The sequence below is a fragment of the Notechis scutatus genome, chromosome 4 (assembly GCF_049901735.1).
Source record: "Notechis scutatus isolate UNSWTSFEM ecotype Mainland chromosome 4, rNotScu1.2, whole genome shotgun sequence".
NCBI classification, from domain to species: Eukaryota; Metazoa; Chordata; class Lepidosauria; order Squamata; family Elapidae; genus Notechis; species Notechis scutatus.
Window position 1 is genome coordinate 9,105,604 of NC_142012.1, and position 23,951 is coordinate 9,129,554.

Below are 23,951 nucleotides of genomic sequence, written 5' to 3' on the forward strand. Positions count from 1 at the left end.
AAAGTGAAGGAATAAAAGGGGCTTCACCTGTTTTCGTGACTGTGTTTATTTTGTATCCCATCCTCGGTCATCACACTGTGCCTTTTAAATATAGCGATTGCTTCATGATACAAATGCTTTCAACTTTGCTCTGAGTCTTTATCATATAAGTATAATACAGTAGTAATGATACGTTATAATTGATTATTATAGAAGGAATTATCATATGAATTAGAACTTGTAAAAATTGAAGTTTGCTCAAAAAGAATAATATGAATTTGCAATTAAAGTCTAATGATGATGTAATAATAATATAATATGACATGGAAAGTTGATTAGTATAATATGAATATAAATTTAAATTTAAGAGGGAAAGTCTACTGATATTGTGCACAAGAAATATGTACCAGCCGACACACTGTACAACTGAAAGAAGGTTTTGTTTGTTGTTTTTGTGTTTGTGTTTGTTTATGTTTGTTGTTAAAAATAAAAAAAAATGGTTAAAAAAACCTTTGCTCTGGGTCTCTCCTTTTTTCTACCTCAGCCATTCAATCAGCTGTTCTGATCCAGCGGTGGTATCGACGCTATGTCGCCCGGCTCGAAATGCGTCGGAGATGCACCTGGCGCATCTTCCAATCCATAGAATATGCAGGAGAACATGATCATATGAAGGTATGGTGGGAGCTGGTGTGTGGATGTCAAGCTTGAAGCTGAACTGGCTGTGGCCGTTTTCTTTTCTGTGGGGGCTTTTGTTTCTATCGGGGTTTCTTTTCATATGGCTTCAGGTTGTCACAGCCTGGAGCTGAAGGGGGGAGGGTAGAGATAGTTGGGGTTTTGTAGCCAAAAGAAAATAACTCTCTTATGAATCAGAGACATTCCAACAGCTGGCTGGCCAGAGGAGGAAAAGTCATCAAGCAACCAGCAATTCAAGCAATTCAGATTGGACAGAGTGATTTATTGTTTTGAGAAAACAGCAAACAGCTTACTTTTAATGTGGTGGAAAGCGCGGGAATCTTCAGAGTTGGCTTTCCACCAGTTTGTGCCAAGACGACATCTCCTAATAAAGCTGTTCTTTGAGGCACCAACTGGCCTCGGAGTTCTGTAACGAAGTTGGAAGGGATCTTAAAGGTCTTCTAGTCCAACCTCCTACTCAGGTGGAAAACCCTACACCATTCCAGATGAATGGTTGTCTGATCTCTTCTTGTAAACCTCCAATGATGGAGCATTCACAACTTCTGGAGGAAAGTCGTTCCACTGATTAATTGTTCCAACTGTGAGGAAATTTCTCCTTAGTTCTGGCTTGCTTTTCTCCTTGAATTAATTTCCATCCAGTGCTATAGAATAAGAATGGAATGGAATGGAATGGAATGGAATGGAATAGAATAGAATAGAATAGAATAGAATAGAATAGAATAGAATAGAATAGAATAGAATAGAATAAGGGATCTTGGAGGTCTTTTATTCTAGTTCTTTGTTCTGTTTTCAGATGCTTTGGAGAATAATAGCTTGACTCCCACTTCTTTGTGGCAGCCCCTCAAATATTGGAACGCTGCTATCATGTCACCCCTAATTCTTCTTTTCTTTAGACTAGACATACCTAGACATAAACTAGATATACTACACATAGTTGTGGTGAAGGAGGGTAGCCCAGGAGGATAAAAATAAGGAAAAAGAAAAAATGTTTCCCCCCCTCTACGTTTTGACAATATTCTTTTGATCTTCTGCAGCTCAACCATTTCTTTGACTACCTCATAGAGAACGTCACACCCCAAAACACAAAAGACAGTAAGTGTATGTATCGGTTTAGGTATAGGACTACACAGGTTGTCTTCGATTTATGACAATACAGCTCCAAATTTTCATTGCTAAGGAATGCAGTGGTCAAGTTTTGTCTCATGATTTTACAACCTTTTTTTGCCACAGTTGTTAAGTGAATCGCAGCAGTTGTTAAGTGAATCTTTCGGTCATTAATTGAATCTGGCTTCCCCTCCCCCATTGTTTTTGGTTATCAGAAGCCAGTTGGGAAGTGATCGTATGACCCCGGGACAGTGCAACTTTCATAAATACATGCCAATTTCCAAGCATCTGAATTTTGATCACGTGACCACAGAGATGTAGCAATGGTCATAAGGGTGAAAAGCATCTGTCAAGGCTCCAACATCCACCCCCATTCAAATCATAAGTCTCTAGCCACATCTATCAGAGTAAAAAAAGATTGGTTTATTAGGAATTAACATGTCGGCGTTTCCTGGTTGCAGCCGACTCTGATACATCATCCATTTCACCCTTGACCCCTGGTCTTCCCCCCACCCCCTGGATGTATATTCTCCAATGAGACCCATCCATAGCCAAGAGTCATCAATCATGCTCTCCAGTAATAATCTTGCGTGCCAACAGCTTCGGCTGCCAAGGCGATTATCTGAAGCATTTAAGGAATGCACTGCTTTCCCCCAACTCCCTTTCTGCTGGCAACTAAAAAGACCAAAGGAGTATTTTTTTAGTTGACAGCAGCCATATATGCATGTTTTTTGTGCCATCACAACTTCAAATCATCACTAAGCAAAATGTTGTAAGTCGAGAACTACTTGTAAAGAACTCTTACTTTTGATTCTTAATTTAAGACTACAGAATCTATGTTTCGTCCCATTTTATCTTTCTTGCCACAGTTGCTAAGTGAATTTCTGCCATTGATAAGTTAGTAACCAGGTTGTTAAGTGAATGTGGCTTCCCCTCTGACTTTGTCAAAAAGTTGCAAAAAGTGACCACACGACCTCGGGACCCAGCAACTGTCGTATATATGAATCCGTTGCCAAGCACCTAAATTTTGACCACGTCACATGTCACGTTTTTCAGTGCTGTCTTAACTTCGAACAGTCACTAAATGAACTGTTGTATGTCGAGGACTACCTGTATAGTAGTGGCCACGTTCTTCACTTTTCTGATGCCTGAAAGAAAGGATCATGTGCATAATATCTGAAAATATCTTTCAAATTTTGCTCTATTCTTGCCAAGGGGAGTTCATTAACCGTATCCTGTCAGACTCGGATACCGCGAGGCAGGTCAAACTGGAAAAATCAATGGAGTCTACAGCGGTACCAGCCAGTTACAAAGGGCCTCGCCTTGGTTTCCCCCTGACGCCAGACGATGCGGTAAATGTCCTAGAAGCCTTCAGAAACAATCAAGTAAGTAACTGAAGAACAACCGTCTCAATAGCAGTAGCGCTTAGACATATACCGCTTTATAATGCTTTACAGCCCTCTCTAGGCAGTTTACAGAGTCAGTCTACTGCCCCCAACAATCTGGGTCCTTGTTTTACCCACCTCGGAAGGCTGGAAGGCTGAGTCAACCTTGAGTCTGGTGGGATTCGAACTGCCAAATTGCAGGCAGTCAGCAGAAATAGGCTGCAGTACTGCACTCTAAACACTGCGCCACCACGACTCCTCAAGGGAATGTATCAGAGGTGGTATTCAGCAGGTTCTGACCACTTCTGGAGAACCAGTAGTGGAAATTTTGAGTAGTTTGCAGAACTGGCAAATACCACCTCTGAGTGGCCCCACCAATCCCATCTATTCTCTGCCTCCCATTGAGTCCCAGTTGATTGGCTGGGTTTTCTTTCTGTGCCCTGCACAGGAGAACGAAGCTGGAAAGTAGGTTAGTGAGGTGGGGTGGGAATGGAGATTTTATAGTATTCTTCCCCTGCCACGCCCACCAAGCTACGCCCAGCAAGCCATGCTCACCAAGCCACACCACACCCACCAATCCATGCCCACAGAACTGGTAGTAAAACAATTTGAATCCCACCACTGGAATGTATCAGAGATTCCTAAAAGAGGAGGCAACTATTTACAGTTGTCCTCTACTTACAATCCTTCTGTCAACTGTCCAGTTGGCGAATCCAGAAAAAGAAACTCCTGGGACATTATTTTACCAAGGGTATAAAACTTTACTGAATAAACCACATTGGCACAGAAGAAGCAAAATGTCATGTCCCTGGTGGAGGCTGACTCTGAGGGAGAGAGAGCGGAAGTGTGGCTCTGGAGGTTGTGGAGGAGGCTGGGGAAGGGCAGGACAGTCAGAGGAGGAGCCAGGCCCATCCCCTCTCCATCCTAGGGCATGCAGGGAGGAGAGGATAAGGGAGAGATGTGGTCTAGTTGGGAAAAGAGGGCCTTGATCCTCTTCATGGGCTGCAGCTGTGACCACTGAATAAGAATACGGACTTGCGTATGGGCGAACGCTGGAAACAAAGCATGGAAATATCTCTAGTTGGTGGTTCCTCTCTGAGTTTGGCGTCCTTCCCAATGTGTGTTATCTTGGACGTTCTCCAGCCCTTATCTTGCCTGGTTTGTGTTGCTTATTCCCTTCTTCTTGTAACTGTTTGTATGTGGGTTTTTTTTTTTTGGGCTTCTGTCAAGAATATTCAGAGCTTGGAAGCAAAGTGAAGGAATAAAAGGGGCTTCATCTGTTTTCTGTGACAGTATTTGTTTTGTATCCCACCCTGGGTCATCACACAAAACCAGCTCTGTATTTTCCGCCCAAAAGCCAGCATAATTCATTCTCCCTTTCCCTATATGGGCCATCCACAGTCCATTACATCCACCAATCACTTCTGTTCATTTTGTTATGGGAACCAGCCGGCCACGCTGGGACACCTGTTCAGGGTGTCCTTGAGTGGGGAGCAGTGTCTCCCGGGAACCAATGATGCTTGGATGCCATTTCCTTCACCCTTGAATTCGCCACCTCCCTTTGTCAAGCGGTGAGAAGAGCAGAATATCGGCGAAAGTGCGACGCCAGTCTTGACGCCTTTGTTTAATGATCCTTCGAGGTTGCAATGGCACTAAAAAGGTGAGAGGATTCCCCGTGATCATGTGATCAGAATTTGGAAGCTTGATCCTCAACGTGTATTTATGATGGTTGTATAGCATTCTGGAGTTAACGTGGTCGCCATTTGCAACTTTCTCAGCTGCCTTCCCCCAGACGATGGGGGAATTCAGATTCACCTAATGACTGTTGTGGCTAGCCGGCAGCAGGTGCGGACGGCTGAGGAGAGCGAGGATTCAGATGAGGGGCCAGGACCATTAGGGAGTGGACTGCTGCCTTCAGAGATTGTGGGGGCTGGCCTCATCTGAGTCCTCGCTCTCCTCAGCCGTCCGCACCTGCTGCCGGCTAACCACAACAAATGTCTGGTGTGAATGGTTTAAGAATAAAAATAAATCAAAATGACAATTAGGTAAAGAATAAGAAACTACTGTATATAAATACTTATATCTATATTCGTATCTTATATCTATTTATATATTAAGTTGAAATTGTATAATGAAAGAAACGTATATGTTGTGACTGAAAGGATCGATCCTGCTGTAAGTTTTGATTCTGATGACTCTGAGGATGAAAGGCTGGAGCCTGCTGAGAATTTGGAGTCTGAATTGTTAGTAGACACAGATGTGAGCCAGGGGGATGAGAGGTTATCACACAGACATTCTTCACCTGAACCCTCGACCTCATTCATGCCTTAAATTGAAGCACAACATGAGTTAGAAGAATCGAGCGAAGAAACAGACAGATCGTGGCTTGATGCCAGAACTAGAAGGAGGCTAAAACGTCAAGCTGTGGGGAGGCATCAAGCCAGACGTTGATTTAGGGAGATTGACACGACCATCTAGGTGTTTTACGGAGGCAAACTCAGTAATTAGTACGTTGCCTCAAGGACTATAAAAAGACACAGCTGTGGGAGGAAAGATTGTCAGGAACAAAGTGTCTGTTGGCGTGATGAGGTTTACAGCAGAGGCTCGGAGCTTTGAGGATTTGTGCCAGAACTGTTTTGCTGAACAGGGCGTGTATATAATTGATGACAGTCGTTATCTTGTTAAACTCCTTTCTTTTGGACTTAAGTTTTGGAACGGCTGCTTTTGGTTTTGTGTTGTTTGAACTTTGAAGGGGGAGCCATAACACGTATATATAGAAAGATGATAAGGAAGTGTAAAAGATGTCTTGATGTTGATATAGTGATGTATAAAGTTTTATTTCATGTTTTTAAATTTTGAAAACTAAATAAAATTTAATAATAAAATTTTTAAAAATGTGGCGAATCTCACTTAACAAATGCCTCGCTTAGCAACACAAATGTTGGGCTCAGGTGTGGTTGTAATTCGAGGACTATCTCTAAATGAAGGGCAATGCTCAACTTCTCTCCAAATGCCTTTTCTAATTTTTTCCCCTTTATTCCCAGTAGCAGCTTCATCCTTACTATGTACTAAAACTCTTCCAAGAGGTGGAACAGCATCTCAGCCAGCTGCCAAACATCAACAGAATTTCTACCTGCTACAGTGAGGAGATCACTGTGTGTGGTAAGTCTACCTTTTGTAAAAAAGGCGGAGGTGGAGCCCTTGGCAAAGTTGCAAGAAAGAGAATAGCAGTCAGTCATGGGCCCAGCAAAGGAAACCTGGTCCCCATGGATGGGTGGCATATAAATTTAATAGATAGATTAGACAGATGTAGTTGGATGATTGAGAGAGAGATAGATGGATGGATGGATGGATGGATGGATGGATGGATGGATAGATAATAAAAATAAAAACAAATATTTAGAGATGCTAGATAGATGAGAGAGAGAAAATAAATAAAATAAATATAAATATTGATAGATGATAGATATAGATGATAGATCAATAAATAGAGATGCTGGTAGGTAGATAGATAGACAGACAGACGGACAGATAGAGATAGATAAATAGAGATAGATAGAGATAGAGAGATAGATAAATAGAGATAGAGAGATAGATAAATAGAGATAGAGATAGAGAGATAGATAAATAGAGATAGAGATAGATAGAGAGATAGATAAATAGAGATAGATATAAATAGAGATAGACAGATAAAAAAGATAGACAAAGATAAAATAGAGATAGATAGATAGATAGATAGATAGATAGATAGATAGATAGATAGATAGGCAGACATACAGACAGACAAATAGAGATAAATAGAGATAGATAAATATAAATAGATAGATAGATATAATAGAGATAGATGGACAAATAGATAAAATATAGATAGATAAATAGATATAGATAGATAGATGAGAGAGACTAAAAATAAAAATAAATATTTATCTATTGATGATAGATAGATGGATAGATAGATAGATAGATAGATAGATAGATAGATAGATAAGAGAGAGAATAAATAAAATATATATAATTATAAATATATAAATATATAAACATAAATATAAATATTTGTGTAAAGGTCTAAATGAGGATATCAACCTTGGCAACTTTAAGACTGGTGGACTTCAACTCACAGAATGGCTGGCTGAGGAATTCTGGGAGATGAAGTCCACCACTCTTAAAGTTGCCAAGGTTGGGGATATCCCTGCTGTAAACTGTTGCAACATGCAGTGAAGTTTTGCCTCTTAAATGAGGGATAGGAGGCATCAGTGCGACCATTACTCAAAACTTTAAAATTAGCAGGCACAGAGATTCAACAGTCCAGCCAAGATTGACTATGTACCACTACCTGCTATGATGGTAAATGGTGTACCAGAGGTTATACCTTCCAGGAGTTTATAGATAGTCCTCAACTTACGACTGCAATTGAACCTGTTGCTAAGTGAGACAGATGTGAAGTGAGTTTTGTCTCATTTTACGACCTTTCTTGCCACAATTGTTAAGTGAATCCTTGCAGCTGTTGAGTTAGAAACCCAGTTGTTAAGTGAATCTGGCTTCCCCATTGACTTTGCTGGTGAGAAGTTTGCAAAAGGGGACCATATGACCCCAGGACACGGCAACCGTCATAAATATGAATCAGTTGCCAAGTGTCTGAATTTGGATCATGTGACCTTGGGGATGCTGCAATAGTCATAAGGGTGAAAAACGGTCATAAGCCACATTTTTAGGTCGTTTTAACTTCGAACGGCCGCTAAAGAAACTGTTGTAAGTCAAGGACTAAATGTAATTTAAGTCCTGACCTGTCCATGTTATCTTGGCAGCAATAAGGAAATATTATGGGATGTTGACTCAGTGGTGGGATGCGGCTGGTGTAACAACCGGTTCAGTGATTGCATGCTTCACTGTGCACGTGAACAGCTTTCCGAAAAAATATACCTGCTATGTTACTACTGGGGAGTAACACAGCTGAGGAGCAGCAATCCGCTCTGCCGTGAATCAGCTGTGAGGATATAGATAAGTTCAGCACAGGGGCGAGCATTGATTGTCGGAGCGAACCGGTTCGCCTAAACCGGTGTGAACCGGGAGAATCCCACCCCTGTGTTCATTCTTTAGTCTTCTCTCAAGATCAGGAATGCCCTGTGTGATATTCCTCCTGCACTATGCAAGGAGCTGGATTAAATTGACTTTAAAGATGCTGTCCAATTTCCATATTCTAGGATCCTATCAAATTCTTTCACTGAGATAACACGTTCTCCCTTTCTTTTATTTAGGAGACTTACATGGGCAAATATTCGACTTGTTTCACATATTTTACAAGGTAAGCAGAGAGCTTGGATCACAATATGTCAAAAGCAATTGAAATAAACTAACCTTTGTTTTTTTTAAAAAATACCCTTAATTCTAATTTTCCATGCAAGAAAAGACACGGTAACTCTTCCTAGCCAGTGTATAAGAAAGTAATTACACATTTTGCTGGTTGTTAGATTTTGCTTCGGTGAAGCAATAAAACACACAACATTCCTTGGCATCAGTGAATCTGTTTTGGCCAATTTTTTTCTCTTTGTAAAAAAAAGAAGAAAAATAATCTATTCAGGCAAATGAAAAAGAATCAAAACGGCCATTTTTAAAAAATGGTGGTTCTTCCACAGCATTTCACTTTGAAGTGTGTTAGCTTCAACAGAGAGTTATTTTCTCTTTTTTTTTTTTCTTACACACCTACATTGGTTTGTGCATTTGCACGAGTGTTTCTCATCTGCACCCCATTTTTTTCACTGAACAAAAATTGTCCAGGATTTTAAGCCTTCCCTCTGTAGAAAGGGAAGAATGAAATATTTTGAGGAATATTTAAAAAGGCAGAATATTATATTTCCCTAAATGAGAAGTGGAAAAACATGTTTTTTTAGAGGCAGGAAGCAGACTCAATTTCTCTCCCCACAGCAGATTTTTGTGTTCATTGAGATTCATTATCTACAAACCAAAAGACCTTCAGCTCCAGGGTGAAGGGATTAAGACATGGCCCTCCAGGACATAATAGGATTATCTAGCTGCAGAGCGCACTGCATTGCACAATCTCCTAAGGACATTGCATCACCCAGCAAACTTCAACCAAACTTATCTCAGACAAACATGACCCCACATGGCCCCATGGGAGTCTGACAACAGCCAATAGAATGCATGTTCTTGCACAGGAACAGGAAGCTCAAGTGCAAAGCCTAAGAGAAGGTATAAAAAAAATCCCTCACTCTCAACTCCATGTGGTCAGCTACCCAGAGCCCATGTGCTTTGTGGTTCTGCTTCATCATTAAACCATCTTTCCAATCACCCTCAGTGTTTCCAGTGTCTTTCTCCCAGCTTGGAATTGAACCAGATGGAGATTTCTCCCAACACCTTGTCATAAAAAAATATCAGTAGGAAACAGACAAAAATTCTTACTTTAAGATCAGAGGTTTATTGTTTCTAATAATTTGGAACATAAGAAATGAATAGATATAAAAGATATAGTAGCAGCAATACACTTATATTAATAAGCCATTGCAATGGGGTCCAATGACATACAGCAGGTTCTGCAAGGACGGCCATAAATCAAAGGGCCCCGAGCTGATCTCCAATCCTATCCTTTATGCTTTTCTTCTAACCACATACACGCTTCACAGCTTCACTGTCACTTTCCTTAAACACCTGTGTACATTACTTTCAGTTCCTCATTTCCAACAGTTTCATTCTTCCTGTTTTAAACTTAACCGTCCAAGTGTGTACTTTGTAAAAATATGTTTTCACAGTTAGCAATGGCTCAGCAGGACTACAAATAGTTCTGGTATATTTTGAAACCATCCTAGTTGTTTCACGTCTCTTTCTTCTGGGGCCAGCTATCACCCATAGGAGTTATTGAATCTAATAGATCCACAAGCTATACCCTTGATTCTCACAACCTCTATGAGCTCATCCTAATATCCCATACACTAGTCACCATTTGTAATGGAATGCGTGGATAATCTTAAGGGAAAAGGAGAGACTGCCTAACATATCGTCAGATAAGAGAGAAGGGAGCCCTCGGTCACTTAAGGGCCAGAGGAAGAAATTTAAGAAGGACCTCTACTAATGAATCTAGCAGTTAAAAAGTGGTGGGAAGGAAGTTTGCATTTTGAGACTTGCAAGATTCTGTTAATGTAGCCTTTCAATAAAGTAAATTTATTTGATCTAGTTATAGTTCCTGTCTGATTTATCAGAAAAGGCCAACATCAAATCTTGCAAGTCTGAAAGTACAGGTAGACCTTGACTTACGACCACAATTGAGCCCAACATTTATGTTGCTAAAGGAGACACTTGTTAGTGAGCTTTGCCCCATTTTATGACCTTTCTTGCCATAGCTGCTAAGTGAATCATTGCAACTGTTAAGTCAGTAAACACGGTCGTTAAGTGAATCTGGATTCCCCCATTTGACTTTGCTTGTCAGAAGGTCGCAAAAGCAGATCACGTGACCCCAGGACACTGCAACCGTCATAAATATGAGTCCGTTGGCAAGCGTCCGAATTTTGATCACATGACCATGGAGGATGCTGCAATGGTTGTGAGTTTGCAAAAAAAAAGGCCACAGGTCACTTTTTTTCAGTGCCGTTGTAAATTAGAATGGCCACTAAACGAACTGTTGTAAGTTGAGGACTCCCTGTGCAAAAGTACTGTCTGCCAGTGTTAATTGGCTCGCTCGGTCGATGTTGGCGGAGTGAAGGACACTGCTGCCAATACTGACAGGAGAAACCACGAGTACAGGGCAGGGGTGGGATTCAAATTTTTTAACAACTGGTTCTGTGGGTGTGGCTAGGTGGGCCTGGCTAAGTGGGTGTGGCCATGTGACTGGGTGGGTGTGGCTTTGGGGGGCACTTCTGGACCTCGGGGAAGCCTCCTGGGGGCGTGTTTTTGCTCCCAGTAAGCTTCCCTGGGGCCCAAGAAGGCAAAAAATGGAGTGGGGTGAAGCAGTAAAACTGTGAGGGGAATCCTGGCACAGCTGATTATAGGAACAGCTGATCATCGGGAGCGGGGGAAAAAGAAATGCCTTAAGGAGTGACTGGAAGGGGGGAAATGCAGTCAGCGATGTCGGGCATGTGTGGGATGCTGCGCATGCGTGGTAAGGACTAACTGGGCAGGGGGGGAAGGGATGGGCAAAGAGGGGTGGGACCAGCCAGGGTCATGATTTGCACAGAATCATAACAACTGGTTCTATAGAACCGGTCAGAACTGGTAGAATCCCACCCCTGGTACAGGGGGTGTCAAACACAAGGCCTGCGGGCTGCATCCGGCACAAAATAGGATCGGATCCGGCCCGTGGGGCCATCCTGGAAAATGTAAGGGGCCGATCCACATGGCTTCGGCCCGTCTATCCAATGAGAAGAAGAAACATGCCAAAAATTTGGGAGGTGGCATCAAGCTGGCCACACCCACCCAGTCAGCCATGCCCACCCGGCCCCTCCGAGGTCAACCATGGCCCTTATGCGGTCCTCAGTGAAATTGAGTTTGACACTGTAGTGTATTCAAATATAGACTTCTAATACTACATTCCTATTGGTTAGTTAACACAGCGTAATGATTGGTTAAGAACAACAGGTTCCGATTGGCCGCAATAAGCGGCGGGAAGTTTAAACACATGCCATTGGTTGCGAGCCGCGAGCAGCCGCTATAAAAAGGGCTGCCATGGCTCGACTTCAGTTGAAGTTACTGGTTGCTAATAAAGAGCTGATTTCAACTCCGGTATTCGAGTCTGCTTTGTCCTGGCGATAGAACAGACACCCTGCACTAGTACATAAACAGGGAGGAAACCCCACTCTCTTCTGGCACTGATGATGTTACATAGTTAGACCATGAAACGTCTGCAGGTAAATATCAGGCTCAAAGATCACCAAGGGCCCCACCAATTGAGTCTCACTTGGGGGCTTGTCTCCTCATCTTGCCGTCCTACTGAAGTTTAATTTTAGGGATCTATTTCTTCCTTACAGAACGGACTTCCTTCTCCGCAGAAGTTGTATGTCTTCAATGGGGACTTTGTTGACCGAGGCACGCATTCCATTGAGATCCTCATCATAATCTTTATTTTCCTCTTGATTTACCCCAAAGAGGTCCACCTGAATCGAGGAAACCACGAGGACTACATGATCAATTTCCGGTATGGAATCCAAAACATTTGTAGAAGCATAGGGTTGCACGGCTCTCTATTTTTATTTTATTTAGCTTTGTAAGTCACCCAGAGGTACTGCGAGTGAGTGTGTGTGTATTATATGTATATATATATATATATATATATATATATATATATATATATATATATATATATATATGTATATATGTGTGTGTGTTTTAAAGTGTGTGTGTGTGTGTGTGTGTATACTTACAGGTTTCAATTTGAATGGGCATATTGCTGTCCAATGGTCTTCATCCTGTTTGATTCTTTTTAAGAAACAATATATATTTATAATATATATAAAAAATATATATATATATATATATATATATATATATATATATATATATATATATACCAAGCCGAACACCATACATGAATCCAAAACTTAAGAAAACAATATATATATATATATATATATATATATATATATATATATATATATTCATTTGAACAGTCAGTAAACAAACTGTTATAAGTTGAGGACTACCTGTAAAAGCTATAGGAAATAACCTGGATGAACTGTTAGCAAGCTAAGTGGTAACAGATAACAGATAATCAGAGTTGGAAGGGACCTTGTAGGTCATCTAGTCCAACCCCCTGCCCAAGCGGGAGACCCTACACCATTTCTGACAAATGGCAGTCCAATCTCTTCTTGAAAGTCTCAAGTGATGAAGCTCCCACAACTTCCGAGGGCAACTTCTGTTCCATTGGTTGATTGTTCTCACTGTCAGAAAGTTTCTCCTTATTTCCAGGTTAAATCTCTCCTTGTTCAGTTTCCATCCATTATTCCTTGTCTAGCCTACATGCGCTTTAGAAAATAGCTTGAACCCTTCCTCCCTGTGGCAGCCCCTCAAATATTGGAAGACCGCTATCATGTCTCCCCTGGTCCTTCTCTTTAGTAGACTAGCCAAGCCCAGTTCCTGCAACTGTTCATGGTATGTTTTAGCCTCCAGTCCCCTAATCATCCTGGTTGCTCTTCTCTGTACTTTTTCTAGAGTCTCAACATCTTTTTTATAGTGTGGTGAACAAAACTGGAGGCAGTACTCTAGGTGTGGTCTTACTAAGGCTTTACAGCGTGGTATTAGTACTTCCCTTGATCTTGATTGTGTCCCTCTGTTAATACAATTTAGGATTGCATTAGCTTTTTTGGCTGCTGCTGCACACTGCTGACTCATATTTACCTGGTTGTCCACTAAGACTCCAAGATCCCTCTCACAGTTACCGCTATTGAGCCTGGTTTCACCCAATCTATATGTGTACTTTTGGTTTTTCTTGCCTAAGTGTAGGACTTTACTTTTCTCTACATTGAATTTCATTTTGTTAGATATGGCCCAGTGTTCTAGTCTGTCAAGATCCATCTGGATCTTGAGCCTATCTTCTTGGGTGTTAGCTATTCCTGCCAGCTTAGTATCATCTGCAAATTTGGTAGGTTCCCCTTCTGTTCCCTCATCTAAGTCGTTAATAAAGATATTGAAGAGTACTGGGCCTAAGACAGAACCTTGTGGCACCCCACTGCTTACTTCCCTCCATGTAGACTTAGACCATGTAGACCATTAAGGACTACTCATTCAGTATGGTTTGCCAGCCAGTTGCAAGTCCATCTAGTGGTGGTGCTATCTATTCCACTTTTTTCTAGCTTACTAAGAAGTAGGTTGTGGTCTACTTTGTCGAATACCTTGCTGAAATCTAAATATATTATGTCTACAGTATTTTGCTGGTCTACTAATTTAGTCACTGTGTCTACTAATTTAGTCACTGTGTTCTTGAGCCCTGGTTCTTGAGCCCTGGCCAAGAAAGTTACTGTGAAAGTGTTGGAATATATGTTAGAATGTATTTTGTATTGCAACAACTACATAATTATTCAGCCAGTAGATGGCAGTGTTTTGTGTGCATCTATGGTTATCATCCATGGTTTCTTTATTTTCTGAGGAAAATTTCTGGTTTCCTGTTACAATAACACAGTTGAGCAGTAAAACACATGGTGACTGTCCTCTTTATTTGCTCTATGTGGTGCATTACAACTTTTCTTGTCACAGTGTCCAGTGAATCACTTCAGTGTGTAAGATAGTAACCCCCATTGCTAAGTGAATCTGGCTTTCCCATTGACTTTGCTTGTCAGAAGGTCACAAAAGGGGATCAAATGACCACAGGACACAGCAAAGGTCATAAATATGAGTCAGTTGTCAAGCATCTGAATTTTGGTCACGTGATCATGGGGATGTTACAAAGGTTGTAACTATGAAAAATGGTTATGAGTCATATTTTTCAAAAATTTGAACCATCACTAAATGAACCATTGTAAGTTGAGGACTACCTGTGCCACTTTTAATATTGTCATTGTTGTTGTTTTGCTCTCCTTCCGAGGCATCTATTTAAAACCTTCCCTTCTCTTCTGCCTCTAGCTACGGGTTCACCAAAGAAGTCACACGGAAATATAAGGTACTCCAGTTTGCCTACCTGTTGCATCTTCTGTGTTGTCGGGTGACCCCAGACTGTCCATCACAGTTTTTGCACTCTGCTCCTATTCCTCCTAGGATCATGCCCACAGACTCCTGGCGGTGATCAAGAACATTTTTAGCAGCATCCCCTTGGCAACTGTGATTGACAGGAAGGTCCTGATTGTACATGGAGGCATATCTGATAAGACCGATTTGGAACGGCTAGCCAAAGTTGAGAGATGTAAGGTATGGCATTAGAAGAGAACTTGCTTTTGTTTGTGGCAGAGCAGAACTTGGTCCTCAACACCAATAAGACCAAGGAGGTTATAGTGGACTGTAGAAGGAACAGATCAGACATCCATCCCTTGCTTATCAATGGAGACCGAGTGGAGAAAGTGGCCAGTTTTAAGTTGTAAGTTTCCCTAAAAGAGGACCTGACCTGGGGTGCTCACATTGCAGTCCTGGTCAAAAGGGCCCAGCAGAGATTATACTACCTGAGACTTCTCAGGAAACAACAACTGGATGAAAAACTCTTGGTGACCTTCTACCGCTGCACCATAGAGAGTATCTTAACATACTGCACCTCTGTATGGTTTGCCAATTGCACAGTGGCAGATAGGACAACACTCCAGAGGGTTAACGTCATTGCCCAGAAGATCATTGGTTGCCCTCTCCCCACTTTGGAAGAGCTTTATAGCTCCCACTGCCTTAAGAAAGTCCTAAATATTCTCAAAGATCCATCTCATCCTGGGCACCCCCTTTTTTTTTAACTACTACCATCTAGCAGACAGTACAGGATAATTGTTCTGACCCAACCCGGTTACCAGCAAGAAAATCTCAAACAAATGCAGCAACTCAAACCTTCACAGCTTTAATCTTCAAATAAACTTTGTAGATAAAAGATGGCTTGCAGCCAATTAGTCCAACCAGAAAAGCCTTGACAGAATTCTTCAGATAAGGCAGAGTCTCCACACACAATGCTGAGTCTTCAGAACATTTTTGCTTTCTGCAAAAGCAAAAACCTTTGAAACCAGGCTTATATTCCCTGGAGGGAGGGGCCATTACGTTGCATCCTTGCTCCTGAGTCGCCTGTGCTGCTCCAGCTGTTCTCTTCTACGAATCATCCTGCGCTCACGGCGCGCACTTGGCCAGGCTCCTCAGGAACCTCCTCATTACTGCTGCCAGCCCCACAATCCCTGAAGGCAGCAGTCCACTCCTGATGGTCCCGGCCCCTCATCAGAGTCATCGCTCTCCTCAGCCATCCGCACCTGCTGCCTGATAACCACAACAATAATAAAAAGAAGGACAAATACGCTGAAAAACAGCTTCTATCCCAGGTCAGTAGCTGTGTTGAATTCTGCTGTATAGTGCAGCGTTGGTGCTGTGTTGGGGGTTTTTGGTTCAATGTGTGGAGCGTGAAGGATGTGTGTTTGTGTTTATTTTCATGGTCATGATATGCACTGAAGATGGAGAGAGAGAGAGACAGAGAGAGATAGTCCCGTTTTAAGGCCTTCCTTGCCCGAGTTCTTACGTGAATCACTGCAGTTCTTAAGTTACTAACAGGGTTGTTAAGTAAATCTGGCTTCCTCGTTGACTTTGCTCGTCAGAAGGTCGCCAAAAGGGATCCCATGACCCCGGGACAATGCAACCGTCATAAATATGAATCCGTTGCAAAGTGTTCGGATTTTGATCACGTGACCATGGAGATGTTGCAATGGTTGTAAGTGTGAAAAACAACCATAAATCACTTTTTTCAGCGCTGTTGTAACTTTGAATGGTCACTCCACAAATGGTGGTAAGTGGGGGACTACCTGTGTCCTTCCCCCCCCTCCAATATAGTTCATGATAATTTATTCAAAAAACAAGAGAAAATACAATTGAATGTTGTCAAGCAACAGATCAGACGAAGAGATATGATTAGGATGGTTGTACTAGTATAGAGCCGTGATGGCAAATCTATGGCACGTATGCCACAAGTGGCACATGAGCCGCAGGCAAACTTACCTCACTGCACATGTGCACGCCTCACAGCTCGGGGTTTTTGTTTTTTTTTGGTTGGTTGGTCTGAGGCCTTTTTCGGCCTCCCAGATGCTTGGAAAAAGCCTCTGCAAGGCTTCTCAGGCTGAATTATAGGCCCGTTTCATCACTTCCAATACTGGAAGTGATGAAGGGCCTATCAGGACCTGCAGAGGCTTTTTCCAAGCCTCTGGGAGGCCGAAAAAGGCCTCAAACCAGTTGAAAAATCAGCTATGAGGCACAGTGGCAGTAAGGGGATGGTGTGGGGGGAGAATTGTGCATGCATGCGCAGAGGGCATATATAGAGTTTAGTCTATATAAAAAGACGTTACACAAAGAAAATAAATACTTGAATTCCTTTCCAGAAAATTATATATTTTAGATTTGATATGCTTTAAAAGGACATTGAAGTATTATTTAGAACCACTTCTTTTAAATTTGCTAAGCAAAATGCAATTTCATAGTTTTACTACGGAAGATTTCTATGGAGAATGCTGATCTTGTATTCAATTTACAAAACATTGGTAAACATTTGTGAGCAGCTAGAAATTTTTCATGTGTCCTTTTTGTGTTGTAGTGATCGGAACTGAGCACAAGATTGAAAAGAGACATTCCAAGATGACTCACTTTGTTCTTTCCAATTCCATAACTGCAGTTGTGGGATTCAAATTTTTAACAACTGGTTCTGTGGGCGTGGCTTAGTTGGTGGGCATGGCTTGGTGGTCATGTGACTGGCTGGGCGAGGTCAACTCAACATCACTCACATCGAGGCACGCATCTCCTCGCTTGGCCTCTCATGACTGTGGGGATGCTGCAACAGTCATAAGTGTGAAAAATGGTCATAAGTCACTTTTTTCAATGCCATTGTAACTTTGAATGGTCACTCTATGCAAGCAAAGTACCAGCAAAGGAGGGGAAAAGAACTCCAGAGAAGTTCCTGAGACAGGAAGTCTAGTCCTGCCAAGAATGTAATAAGGGTTAACGGAGAGGCAGTTTCTGTAAGCAACACCAGAATGTTTCCTTCCTGCCTTCCTTACAGGATTAGGCCAGTAATTTCTTCTAACAACCGGTTGTCCGAACTGCTTAGAATGTTAACAACCGATTCAAGTGAATAGGTGCGAACCTGTAGAATCCCACCCCTGCATAACTGGATTGAGAATCTGGTTCTAGAAAAGATCTGATTGTAAGTCACATATATCCTTTTCGTGTCTCCTTCTCAACTTAGATTCTCTCGGTGCTAGTCCCAAAGCGAAGAAAAACTTTGGACTATACTGCCTCTGAAGGTGGCCCACTGATCAGGAGTGGTTCCACAATCAATGTCTCCCAAGGAGGACAACAGACAAATTCAAAATCCGCCGGCAAGTCACCTGGAACCCAGAAAAACTTAGGACCCAGTCCATCTCTGGAATCGGAAGACTCAAATGATTCTGAAAGCTATGAGGATGATGACATTGAACAGGTAAGCATTTGGAGAACCGCCAAAATTCCGGCAAGCGGAAAAGTAGAAATGAAAGAGAGGAGGTATTCTGCCAGTTCTGACCAGTTCTGGAGAACCGTTAGCGGAAAGTTTGAGTGGTTCAGAGAACCAGCAAATACCACCTCTGACTGGCTCCGCCCCCATCTATTCTCTGCCTCCCGAGTCCCAGTTGATCGGCTGGATCTTCTTTTGTTGCCCTGCACAGGACAACAGAGCTGGAAAGCAGGTTAGTGGAATGGGGAGGGAATGGGGATTTTGCAGTATCCTTCCCCTGCCACGCCCACCAAGCCACACACTCCTGCCAAGCCACGCCCACAGAACCGGTAGTAAAAAAAAAAATTGAACACCACCACTGAAATGAACCAAGCTTAAGGTAGCAACAGCCGACCAACCTGTAGGAGAAAAAGGGCAGGCCCTATGGGTGGAGTCAAGAGAGTCATCAGCCTAGAATCATTACACTCTCACCAGCAGTCTAAGGCCGACCTTTCTTGAACTCTGTTAATTCTTATCTGCTGCCAATTAAGTGCTGACTGTTAGTTGACCAGATTCTTGTGCGGAGGCAGGAACAATAAATCAACTTAGCAAATGATCCTGATTCTTCGCGCCCAATACAACCCACAACTAAGGGAGTCACAGAGTAGGTAATAAAAAAAAAAATCTTTCTAAGAAGTTGAAACAATCTCTTTACAATGGAGGAAATCATGCTGATGGGGTGGATCAACATCTCAGGGCATATGACAATCCTGCACCAATCTGAGTTTAGGTTCATGTCACACAGATCTGAGCCATGATTTACTGTATGCTGGTAGTCCTCGACTTACGATCCCGACTGAGCCCAAAATTTCAGTTGCTAAGTGAGACATTTTTAAAGTGAGTTTTGTCCTGTTTACGATTGACTTTTGTCTCAACATACGTCCACACAAAAATCATCACAACGATGGAATCCCCAATTATAACTTCAAAAAAGGCAGCTATGATCTTATAAACAACGATCTCTCATCCCTTGATTGGCAATTTCTATTCTCTGGATGCAATACTGTAGAAGACCATTACAACATATTTTTACTTGAAGTCAAAAGAGTCATCAAACTATATGTACCATTAACAACTCCCAAAACCAGAAAAAACAAATTACCCAAAACAATAAGGAAGCTTCAATCCAAAAAGAAATCACTTTGGCGGAAAAACAAATCTGGTCACGTTGCCAACTTCAAAAGCCGATACAAAAATTTATGCCACCAGATAAAGACTGAATGCACCAATTATCACATTAAACAAGAGGAAAAACTTTTACGCACAAATTCCACTCGCACTTTTTACAATTTTGTAAACAACAAACTGAAAGACTCAAGGTCCATCCCACCCCTGAAAGGACCTAATGGTAAAGACTGCAACGACGACACCATTAAAGCCAACCTCTTTAACACGTTCTTTGGCTCAGTATTTGTAAACAGCAATGGATCATGCCCAGTATTTCCTAGTCGAACCACAGACAACTACAATGATCTAATACATATCTATTTTACAGAAGACAATGTTGAAAAAGTACAATGCAATCAAAAACCATCTCTATCTATTGGACCAGACGGAATATGTGCATACTTCTTAAAAAAGCTATCCACTGCCATAGCCAAACCTCTAAGCATAATCTTTGAAAAATCTTTCAGGACCGGCTCCTTGCCATAACTATGGTCACAAGCCACGGTGATCCGCATCTTCAAAAAGGGAGACCCCCAGCCTAGTTGAAAATTACAGACCAATCTCCTTATGCTGTGTCACCTGTAAAGTCATGGAATCAATTATTAATCAATCCATCATCCTCCACTTAGAAACAAACAACCTACTCTCTAATAAACAATTTGGTTTCAGAAAAAAAAAATCCTGTAATCTGCAACTCTTACACTGCAAAAACATATGGACTACACAACTCAATCAGGGAAAAGCAATAGATGCAATCTATATAGACTTCTGTAAAGCATTTGATTCAGTGGTACACGACAAATTACTCCTAAAACTAAAATCTTACGGTATCTCTGGACACCTGCATAACTGGATAGAAGCATTCCTGTCAAACAGACAACAAATGGTCAAAATTGGGAGTGTCCTATCAAATTATGTACCTGTCAACAGTGGTTTCCCCCAAGGCAGTGTTTTAGGACCAACTCTTTTCATACTCTACATAAATGACCTCTGTGATCATATCAAGAGCAACTGCGTTTTTTTCACTGATGATGTAAAGCTATTCAACACCACAGACAATACTGCTACCCTTCAAAAAGACCTTGACTATGCATCAGAATGGTCAAACAAATGGCAACTTCAAATCTCAACAAATAAATGCTCTGTCCTACATATTGGCAAAAAAAATATATCAGAAAATAAAATACAGGCTGAATAGTCAAGACCTTGTTGATGATCCAAACTCTGTCAAGGATCTTGGAGTACTCATCTCAAATGACCTAAGTGCTAGAGCCCACTGTAACTACATAGCCATAGGCATTAAGAGTTGTTAACCTAATCTTATGTAACTTTTTCTCTGGTAATATTACACTACTAACTAGAGCATACAAAACATTTGCTAGACCAATACTTGAATACAGCTCATCAGTCTGGAACCCACATTACGTATTAACACAGTTGAGAAAGTCCAGAAATATTTCACAAGAAGAGTTCTCCACTCCTCTACTCGTTGCAGAATACCTTATGCCACCAGACTCGAAATTCTAGTCCTAGAAAACCTAGAACTATGCCGCCTTCGGTCCGATCTAAGTATAGTATATAAAATCATACATTGCAATGTCCTACCTGCAAATGAATACTTCAGCTTCAACCATAACAACACAAGAGCAAACAATAGATACAAACTCAACGTTAACCGCACCAAACTTGATTGCAGGAAATACAACTTCAGCAACAGAGTGGTCAATGTCTGGAATACTCTACCTGACTCTGTGGTTTCTTCCCAAACTCTAAAAACTTTAACCTTAGACTGTCTACTATTAACCTCACCCCTTTCATAAGAGGTCTGTAGGGGGCGTGCATAAGCGCACCAACGTGCCTACCGTCCCTGTCCTATTGTTTCTTTTATATATATTTTTTATTTTTCTTATATGTATCCAAGTATTCATAACTATGTTTTTACTTATACCTATTATCTTGTAAGCAATTGACAAATAAAAAAAAATGGGATAACTCCAGAGAAAGACAAGTGAATTGCAGTGGGCCTTGGGATTCAAAAAAAATTACTACTGGTTCTGTGGGCATGGCTTGGTGGGTGTGGTGTGGCTTGGTGGGCATGGCTTGGTGGGCATGGCAGGGGAAGGATACCAGAAGTGGTATTCATCCGGTTCTGACCACTTCTGGAGAACCAGTAGCGGAAATTTTGAGTAGTTCGGAGAACCGGCAAATCCCACCTCTGACTGGCCCCACCAACCCCATCTATTCTCTGCCTCCTGAGTCCCAGCTGATCAGATGTGTCTTCTTTGGTTGCCCTGCACAGGAGAATGGAGCTGGAAAGCAGGTTAGTGGGATGGGGAGGGAATGGAGATTTTGCAGTATCTTTCCCCTGCCACAGCCATGCCCACCAAGCCATGCCCACCAAGCCACGCCCATAAAACCAGTAGTAAATTTTTTTGAATCCCACCACTGAAGGTTACTGTAAAATCCCCCTTCCCTCCCCACCCCACTAACCTGCTTTCCAGCTCTGTTCTCCTGTGCAGGGCCACCAAAGAAGACCCAGCCAATCAGCTGGGACTCAATGGGAGGCAGAGAATAGATGGGGTTAGTGGGGCCAGTCAGAGGTGGGATTGGCTGGTTCTCCGAACTACTCAAAATTTCCGCTCCCGGTTCTCCAGAACTGGTCAGAACCTGCTCAATACCACCTCTGACCTTGTCTTGCTTTAGGTTTGAACCTTCTCAAGTTAGAAGTCCTCAAAGCTGAAATTCTGCTTGTCCCTTTCTGGAATTATCCCATGTTGAATTGTCAGTTGGCAACTTGAGTGCAGCGAGTCAGCCGGGGAGAGACGCCTGGGGCGAGTTTTCCCGTTCTGATGCTAGACTCCCAAATTAGTGTATCATGGTTTCTTTCCCATGTTCCTGGCTCCAGGTGAACTGAATTCTGAACAAGGGAACCTTTCCAGAGTTTCAAATGTCTGGATAAAGAATTTGAAAATAATAATAATGTTGAGGTAATTCCCCGTTAGGAGAATGAGCTCACGCAGGGAGACGTAGTGAGAGTGGTGAAGAATAACACACAACCAACACACAGATACACTGTATAGTAAAATGTAGGTTTTTATTTCCAGTAAAACGGTTAAGCAAAGTTCAACAAACAGTCAAAGTCATTCACGGTTAAAGCAGTCAGTTTTCAGTCCAGGGATAATCCAAATCAAAAAACAGTTCAGTAATAGACTCACATCAAATCCAAGAATAACAATGATCAATAACAGTCAATAGGGAAAGGCAGGAACGGCAACACTCTCAGCAACAACAGAACAAAACAACCCAGGTTTCTGGCTCCATCTTATGGCCGTTTGAGGAACCACACCCAATTACAATTTTAGCATTCCCTTAAAGAGACAGTATTAAAATATCTATCCTGGTTTATATATTTTCCAACCCAACTGTTTGGTGACTTACATTCCTAACAAATAATAATAGAACTTTGACATTATGTAATCAGATGGCGGCAAGAATATTCTGTGCACAAAAATGGAAAGGTACTTTGATTCACTCAATGGACGAATGGCTGCCTAAACTTGATGTAATTAGAAGAGAAGGCAAAACTGATGGCTTTGTTTAAAGAAAAGAATGCAATTAACTTTGTTTCTGCTTGGAACCGCTTTTGGATGCTGTGCTCGAGGTAGATCAAAATGAAACTTTAATTTTGAGTTTTGCTGATTTGATAGGATTGTTGTTAGGATGTGCCGTGTTTCTCACAAAATAAGGCCGGGCCTTTTTTTTTTTTTTGACCCCCCAAAAAACCGCTAGGCCGTCTTTTTTGGGGTGACTTAATTTCCTCCCCCACCTAGAGCGGCCCATGTGCAAGTACCTCTCCACGAGGCCGTTTCTATCGGCCGATGAAAGCTCCCCAAACGCAGAGTCCCCAGCCGCTTTGGGGCAAGGCGTGGCTGCCCGTGTCCCCTCGCCATTAGGCACTGTCTTTCGGGCGATGGAAGCTCCCAAGGGCAGTCACCAGCCACTTCGATCAGCCGGTAGAAGCGGCCTCGGGCGAGGGAGTGTGTGTGTGTGTGCTCGCCCGAGGCCGCTTCTACCGGCCGATTGAAGTGGCTGGTGACTGCATTTGGGAAGCTTCCATCACCCGAAAGACAGTGCCTAATGGTGAGGGGACACGGGCAGCCACGCCTCGCCCCGAAGCGGCTGGGGACTCTGCCTTCAGGGAGCTTCTATCGGCTGATGTTCTATTGGTAGTAGATCGGGGTATTCTAGCCTAGGCTACCTGCAGGGCACTCCTAAAGGTAAGTTTTCTCCCCATCCCCCCTGCCCTTCCCCCCCCATTTCTCTTTTCCTCGTGTAGTTCTAACGAACGATGTGAGAAATGGCAGGGAAATGCATGGTTTAAATAGGCCTAAATTTGGGGGGTGGGGCTTAATTTCACCTCATGCCTAGAAATCATGCTGGGCCTTCCTATTGGTGGAGGCCGTATTGTTGGAGAAACACGGTATTATTACATAGAAGTAAAA

At 42.2% G+C, this 23,951-nt stretch overlaps 1 protein-coding gene across 1 annotated transcript in view; it reads left to right on the forward strand.

Moving 5' to 3' along the window:
* Nucleotides 1-527: 527 nt before the first annotated feature.
* Nucleotides 528-23,951, forward strand: part of PPEF2 (protein phosphatase with EF-hand domain 2) — a 35,858-nt gene continuing 12,434 nt past the window's right edge. The window contains exons 1-9 of the mRNA XM_026676520.2: nucleotides 528-651; nucleotides 1,707-1,764; nucleotides 2,992-3,161; nucleotides 6,209-6,323; nucleotides 8,417-8,463; nucleotides 12,134-12,300; nucleotides 14,721-14,757; nucleotides 14,853-15,002; nucleotides 17,998-18,231. Of these exons, the coding sequence (XP_026532305.2) occupies nucleotides 583-651; nucleotides 1,707-1,764; nucleotides 2,992-3,161; nucleotides 6,209-6,323; nucleotides 8,417-8,463; nucleotides 12,134-12,300; nucleotides 14,721-14,757; nucleotides 14,853-15,002; nucleotides 17,998-18,231 (1,047 nt within the window). The 5' untranslated portion in view covers nucleotides 528-582. The remainder of the gene's footprint in view (nucleotides 652-1,706; nucleotides 1,765-2,991; nucleotides 3,162-6,208; nucleotides 6,324-8,416; nucleotides 8,464-12,133; nucleotides 12,301-14,720; nucleotides 14,758-14,852; nucleotides 15,003-17,997; nucleotides 18,232-23,951) is intronic.